Source organism: Protomyctophum parallelum (genome assembly GCF_964188405.1).
Source record: "Protomyctophum parallelum genome assembly, chromosome: 19".
NCBI classification, from domain to species: domain Eukaryota; kingdom Metazoa; phylum Chordata; class Actinopteri; order Myctophiformes; family Myctophidae; genus Protomyctophum; species Protomyctophum parallelum.
In genome coordinates, this window is record NC_139717.1 from 33,095,380 (window position 1) to 33,103,318 (window position 7,939).

At 43.7% G+C, this 7,939-nt stretch overlaps 1 protein-coding gene across 1 annotated transcript in view; it reads right to left on the reverse strand.

Moving 5' to 3' along the window:
- The window catches only part of LOC310876923 (kinesin-like protein KIF26B), a gene marked incomplete at its 5' end in the record, with an annotated part of 33,908 nt that extends 27,022 nt beyond the window's left edge, over positions 1 to 6,886 (reverse strand). Inside the window, 4 exons of the mRNA XM_083790572.1 lie at positions 850 to 1,021; positions 1,602 to 1,723; positions 3,631 to 4,149; positions 6,749 to 6,886. Coding sequence (XP_083646698.1) covers positions 850 to 1,021; positions 1,602 to 1,723; positions 3,631 to 4,149; positions 6,749 to 6,886 — 951 coding nt within the window. The remainder of the gene's footprint in view (positions 1 to 849; positions 1,022 to 1,601; positions 1,724 to 3,630; positions 4,150 to 6,748) is intronic.
- Between the last annotated feature and the right edge of the window lie 1,053 nt (positions 6,887 to 7,939).

Sequence of the window (7,939 nt, forward strand, 5' to 3'; positions counted from 1 at the left end):
ATAAATGCTTTTTATGTGATGTATTCCCATGCTTTTTTGCTCTTGCTTAATGTAAGTCGCTCTGGATTAAGAGCGTCTGCTAAATGCCTAAATTGTAAATTGAGTAACCAGTGGGTCTGTTAGAGTATGTCCTACCTTGTGGAGTCATATCATATACACGAGGAGCGGTCAACACCATGACTGTGGTTCTCAGTTTAGTATTAGCAATAGAGACACATTGGAGGTAGCCTGGTTAATAAACCAGACTAATATCACACGGACAGCGGGATATTAGTCTGGGGAGGCTCAGCTTGGATTTCATTTCCAGGGGGGCGGGTTGAAACATTTTCTCTTTGACACAATTGGTCAGAGCTACTGTCAGTCAAAGGTCTCAAGCATTGAAAGTCACTGTACCAAAGCCCGCCCATATTGCATACCGTGTCCCGATTGGCCGCCCCATTTCTCTGGTGTAGGAAATGGGCGTACAATTGAGCCTCTCCAGACCGTAATCCGCCGGCAGGCAAATTCTTTTTTGCCAACGGCTGATTCGGTCTGGTTTATTAACCAGGCTACATTGGAGGCACATTACTTAAACTTTGTAATGCGACAGTGTCACGCACCAAAATGTGACCTGATCTGCTATTTTTGTGCGCGACACCGTTGTAGGACAGAGCATAAATAAAGCATTAGAGACACCTCTACAGAAGGTATAATGACTAAAAGCAGGCTATATGATAGAAATTGGGTTTTAACTCAATGGAAATGGTATGTACTGCTAGGCGTGCAGAACATTACTGTCCTCTGACTGCTTAGTTCAGAAATGACACTGCTGTGTTTTAGAGGAGCAGCAGCCAAGCGGTCATGGTCTACCTTGCCAACGTTGGGTGAGTCTTTGGTTCTGGCTGCAGCCTGGAGTATGCAGGAAGGGACTGGAGGAGGGCTCTTTTGGATAACTCCCATGAAGCAGGTAGGGGGGCGACTTGGACATTGGTCAGAACCCAGGCCTTTCCTCCTGGTGGACAGGTTCAATTTCTGGGCTGCCCTGCAGGCGGAGGAGAGAAGGTTTGGAGGTGGTGTTAATCGTTCATCCCGCAGCACCAGTTCTACTTACCAATAAATAGCGCCCCACTTGGGTTTTGTTCAGATATGAAAGGTATAAACCAAAAAATAAACCAAAGAATTATGATAGAAAGCATAAGTAATTTGTAAGAGATTTGTTCTACTTTGAGATGTCTACCGTTTTAAGACATACATTTTAGACACATAGACCTACAGCACAGCATATACAAAATGTGTATTGGCTTAATGTTAAACCGTAATTGTGACTTGCTCTGCTGAAATTGGTATGGAAACACATTTTGTGTTTGTATTCTATAGTGGAAAAAAACACCTGTGTGAAGTGAGGGGCGCTCTTATCATCGTACATCATCATGACGTAACATGTCTATTTTCTCAGACACACATGACGTAAATTCTCCATTCATTGTCAATGGAGTCAGATCAAATTACATTATTGATTGCCACCAAGCTCTGCTTTTGAATACAAAACAGCATCTGCAATAGCCTCAACAATCTTAAGTTAAGTTCACAATACGCACACAGGATAACACTTTATTACTCACTTGGCCAAAAAGGACATGGCAGCAGAGTTGGCAATGGTAGCTACTCTAGAGATGTGTGCAAGCTTTGGGCTGCTGTGTAAACTGCCAGCCTCACCATGACCCTCTTTATCACCGTCTGTAGTCTGCAAGAAGAGAAAAAGTTCATTAAAGCTCTGGAACTAAATGCAGTACAACACCCTTGCCAAAAGGGTATATCACACAGGAGTAATTTAAAGAACATGAGATCAGTGTGTTTGTGATTCTCTGTATGGTATTTGGGTTGAGGGCACATTTTGTGTTCAATCTATACACACATGATCGGTCATGTTGCGACTCTAACTGGCTAAATTTGAAGAGTGAGGAATGGATTGTGATGACTCGATTGTCAGAGATGAAGACGTGACTCAGAGATGCAAAGGTCTTGTGAACATCAGTGCTTCTTACGTAACACAGGCACAGCCAGAAAGGCGCATGCGCGCACACAAACAAACAAACACACAAACACACACACACACACACACACACACACACACACACACACACACACACACACACACACACACACACACACACACACACACACACACACACAGAGAGAGAGAGAGAGAGAGAGAAAGAGAGATGCTTTCAATCGGTGTTGAGTCCCCATTTTAAGCAACTTTTTTGTTTTTGTCTGTGAATGTGCAACAAGGATTGCGCATGAGTTTGACCTCAAAATGAAGTCACCAATAAGGCTCGCCACGAGCCAAAGAGACAGCCAGAATCTTTGTCCCTAAGGGCCCCTCCCCTCCTGAGCTCCACGTCTCATCTGCCTCTTTTGTAGAGCAAGATAAGGCTGTCAGCTCTGTTCGTCCTCCCGCCAAAGAAAACAGCCATCCATGAAAATGCCAATTAGTGCTATAGAAGAAACGTAAGGGGCCGTCTGTGAAGGAAATCGAGAGTGGGGGGGGCAAAGAAGTTTAAGGAAAGTAGGGCCTGTCCGCCCGTCCATTCATCTGTGGACAGCTAATGTCCAGCACCGTTGGCTCGATCAACGTGAAACTCTCCACACACACTCCCTGGGTGCCAGAGCAGAACCTCTGCCCCAAATGTTTCCCATGGGCCTGTTATAGCGCCACACTTATTTGTCCTTTACTCCTTAATCCTATAAAGATTTTGTCCAAACATCACACAAATAGGTACACAGTATCTGTGTCCCACGAACACAACATGCGATTGCCGTGTAACTTTGCAGTTTGCGTGCACATTGCCAATAGGCAAAGGAAGAAACAACACCCTTCACATTGGCCTGTTTTTTGCAAAACACTTTTTTAATATTTCTCCTACCAATTTTGTTCAAACATTACACAAATCAGTATACATTATCTCTATAGTCAAGTGATCAAGACGGATCCATCCGATTTTTCATATTCCATCTTGTTTGGCGAATTCTGTCCTTGCGGAGACCTGTGCTCTTTCTAGTTCTCTCTCTCTCTCGCTCACTCGCTCACTCAACCTCATGGGACTCATAGACTGCCCCCCTTGGTGTCCTTTGTGTACCCCCATCCTCAACCATGCTCCTCTCCTTCCCCCCACCCCTCTCTCTCTCCCCCCTTCCTATATCCCTCTCACTCTGTCATCACACTGCTCTCACCTTTCCATTTTTCAGTTGATTTCACTTGGTTGGAGTGGGGGGGTGTTATAGGGAGGGTGTTCTGAATTTGGATTCTGCTTTCCAGCACCGTTAATGCATATTTCACAGGCTGTCGTGTTAAATATGTAGCCCCATCCCCCCCTATCGATCACAAATGCTTTTTGACTGGCTAGCTTTTATGACAGGGATAAATCATGACCCAATTCCCTTCCATTAGCGATAGCACTTTTAAACGACCATCCTAGGACGTAGGATCTAAATACGGTCTGACCGGGCCACTATGAATCATTGCCTCGCAGACACGTGTACCCGTAAAGACATACTTTACCCCGATAGCTCATTAAAATGGGGATGTACACTGGGAAAGGGGGTGATGTTATGTGTGATCTAGTGCCAAGTGGAGGCTTTTAGCTCTACCTGATGATAGGCGTAGATGGGGTGGACACCATTATTGCTGGTCAATGACAGAGATTTAGATGCAGATGCGACCAGCTGCTGCTGCTCCTCCACCCAACGGCCCATATCAGGGTTGGGGAGCTTGGGTCCCCGTCTTCTGGGGGTCTGGGGTGTCCTCTGAGGAGTCCTAGGGCTTCTCGGGCTGTGAGGACTGCAGGTCTGACTGCGGGGTTGAGGGTTCACCAGTGTAGCCATCGTAGCAGTAGCCTCTCTCAGAGCATTCGTTTCATTTAATTTGTGCACCGTTCCAGCGGTGGTGTGGTTTGACCCAGAGGGAGTCTTGATGGGTGACTGACTGGACCACTTGGCATGCTCCCTCGTCAGTGCCACGTGGATGGCCTCCCGTTTCAGCTGGCTCTGATGGGCGCCACAGGAGCCACACGTCCCCTGGTCCCCGTCCCGCTCTCTGGGGTCCCCCGTAGACCGGCTGCTGTGGACCCTGAGGTTGTCGTTGAGAAACGTAGACACAGCACTCGAGTCCTATGGAATTTGACAGTAAGGGGTCATAAATTATGCACACTTTGCATTTACTAAATGGAAAGCGGTCCTGGTAGCCAAGTGTTGGGAGTTAGAGTAGTCATGGGTAATCACTCATACATATAGCGCAAGTCTAAATATTGAGGCAATGTGGTGATAAAACAAAATATTATGGCCGTGTATCACCTTTGACAACCATGGATTGGATTAGAAGACATTCTTGGAAAACACAATACCTCCCCACTTGCCTCTTTTCAACCTCTGCTCATGGTGGGTTTCCTGGGTATATGCAAGCTCTATAATAGCATTGCTTTATGTTCATAGCTACACACATTCACACCCAGTGCTTCCCACAGCCACATTCCCCTGAACATGGTGTATTTGGGCCACTGCAGCAGGAGCAGTCGAGGGAGGCAAGCTTAGCACTTTCACCACAGAAAGTAGCTGATCGACAGGCTCATAATGTGTCGCATTCTGACTGTTTTTGCTGTGCAGGTGAAGAGGTAATACAGATAATGGCTATACAAGTATGTTACACACGCCATCTGGAAGATATCTCATCACCAAATTTGCACAGAACTGATTGATTGTGGCAGTTCTGTGACTGTGCACAGAACTGATTATTCTGACCACCACTCTAGTCAGCCTCAACTCTTGACACTCCCAAGGTGTGCAGAGTCACTGCAGACATTGTAGGCTACTTTTGTAAGTCCCACTTGATAAAGGCTAATCTATAATTCAACAAGTGTCGCACAACAATTCGCTTGAATTTGTAAATTGTATAATAGAATCATGCATGGTCCACCAACTTTGGAGTTTGAATAAATAGTTACACTTCTGAGCACAACAAAGAAGCTAATCTAATGCCTTGTGTCCTTTGAATAGCCTATAAACCACTATTTTATATTTCATCTCATCCCCAATCAACTAGTACACTACTCACTCACTCACTCACTCACTCACTCACTCAAACAAACAATTAACCACTTATCTGATTTATACTTCATCGTACAAGGCTGGTGAAAATAGCCGATCGACACGTTGTGTGCTTGTAGATCTGCTATTTTCAGGGGGAAAACATTATAATTACATCTTGACATGCCATGTGTTGAAATCGGTTAATTCCCTGTTTTCTATCAATCCCTCCATCTTCTCCACACCTCCATCCCTTATTATCTTCAAACCCTTTTCTATATATTTTCCATTTTCTCTCCATCCATGTATCCCTCTATCTCACCTGTCCCTGTTCATGCATGCATCCAATTCATACCTCCAATTTCTATCCATCCCTCCATCTATCCAGATCAATCTCTTCGTTCCCTCCCCTCCTTCCAAGTTCCATCATCCTTAAATCCATTGTGCAAGCGGTCTATGTGCTCAATCATCCACGTTCCCCCTAGAGGGAGCACTTTCTCAGTCCTGTATGTAAACCTATGCCGGCTGTCACTGACCATTATCCCTTATCCCCCTCTAAAAATATTATATTTGGAGGACATTCTCCAGTGAGTTAACAAAAACATACTCATGTGGCATTTGTTTCATCGCCCACTTTACCCTCTTACATCCACTACATTATGACAAAACATAAATCCCCCAAAAATAAGTTAGGTATCTTGCCTTCCAGTTCAAGGAATTAAAATAGAAAAAATAGGAAATAAATCATGTTACATTTGAATGGATAATGTGTCCATTTGAATATGTGAATGACAAAACAATTTAACCAGCAGATCTATTACTGTATACTTTTTTTAATATTAAATAAAATTACACATTTCAGGCAATGTAGTCTAACCTATATATTTTTTTATATAAAACGAATCAAATGTGCCGGACCTATAGGCTCATCTTAATCCTGTAAATTCATAGATGTGATTACAGAGCTACTGCATGCTTTTGAGAAACAACGGCCAGATCAATATACCATCAAGTAGCAAGCAGGGCTTATCAGATTTCTGGCAAATGGGTATATAGCCCACATCTGTGGTTATAAGATACAGTATACCCTCTTCTCAGTTCTCATGGCATATACTGTGTTAGTGGCTTGAGGTCACTCTCTAAAAAACATTTTTATATGTAGTCTGGCTATATCCCCCTCAATGGGACAAAAATAAATATTGTCTGTCTCTCTCTGGCCCTGGAGAGGACAGACACACTAGGGATGCCTTAATGAAATATTCATGCCCATTTGAAACCACTCACACAGGAATGGTAGTGGTTTACTTCGCTGATTTGATGGATGATTCTGTGACAGATGAAGGATGCTGGGAAATATAAAGCCTATAGAGGCCCCCCTTCACGTGAGCATCAAAATACACATTTAAACATCCATATCCTATACAATATTTGGTTTGAAATTGAAGGCCTCCTGTATTAAAAACGTTTTGGCGATTACCATTGTGTTATTATTCACCATTTCACCCCACCACCCTTTGGCGAACAAATAGGTCAATGTTTGTTTTTGTTTGTTTTTTAAGTTGAGCAGCTATGAGTTTTTCCTCTTTCTTTTTTGCCTAAATGAGCAGCAACCTATTTTGCTGCAACGTTTTATTTTTTCGCTGTCATGTCAATACTTGAGCCAGCACATTAGCAAGCCAATCCTTACCTTAGAGGAGGAGAAGTGATGGTGAATGGCCAGGCTGAGTGCTTGCTTCTTCAGCGCAACCAGAGTCGCAGAGCATCTCTCACAGCACGGAACTTTTCTGTCAGAGTCAGACCACCAAACCCCTTTACTCTCCGACATGTCGGGTCCACACGTGACAGGTGCGATGTCCATATTACTGAGCTGGTCATTCACAGATTCAGCCCATTGGACCTTGGGAATCTTAGAAGATGGGACACTATTTATCCGGCACAGGGTCCGGTGTGAGTCGCCGTTGGACCCGGCACCATCAGGAGAGGGGCGCTCTGAGGGACCTTCCTCGAAACAAAGCCCGGTGGGTTTGCAATAATGTGGCACTACTGCGCTCTGAGGAATATGCAAACGATATTCTATAAAGAAGGAAGCCAGTGGTATAGGACAGTGGGAAATAAGAAATCAACTGACGTGAACAACTGTTAAACCACACCCAAATGTTAATTCTTTCTGATAAATCAACAATGTTTTTAATCCATGCGCTTAACCTTAATTATTGTTGACTTGTTGAGCTAATAATAAAATATAAATGTGTGACTTACCCAATATTTTTCTCTCTCGGTGGTAGAATATTTGTCCCCATTCCGAGTTAGAGAATCCATGGTAGTGTATCTGTTTAATGTATAGGGAATCCAATAACTACGGTCTGCTTTTATTAAATTTTGTTAAAGTCTGCCTCGCCTAAAGCACATAATCCACTACCCACAGGTAGTAACAGACAGACAACGAGAAGATGAGAAGTGTGTCACTGTCACCGAGACCAGCCGTGGTCAGAATGAGCGTGCGTAATGATAGTGGCCAGTGGGGCACATTGGAAAGGAGAGAGGGAGGGAACGCCATGGGGAGCGCTCAAGTCTAGGCTACTTCAGTGATTGAATTAAACTGTGCATATCATTTATCCACAAGGTGGCAGTAAACTGCGATTAATAGCTAAAGTAGAAATAATAAGGGCGGTTTCTTTCGCATTTTCTTCTAATATTATTTTGTGTCCCAAATGTAAGTGGATAGGCTATTTAATTGAATTTGAATTATTTATTAGGCAAACTAATTGTGAATGAATTTTCTAAAATAGATTTTAGGGAGACGCAGACCTACCGATAACTCTATGAGACCTAAATGCTACAGTTTAATAGTATACTCGATCGGACGTGGAGATTTTGG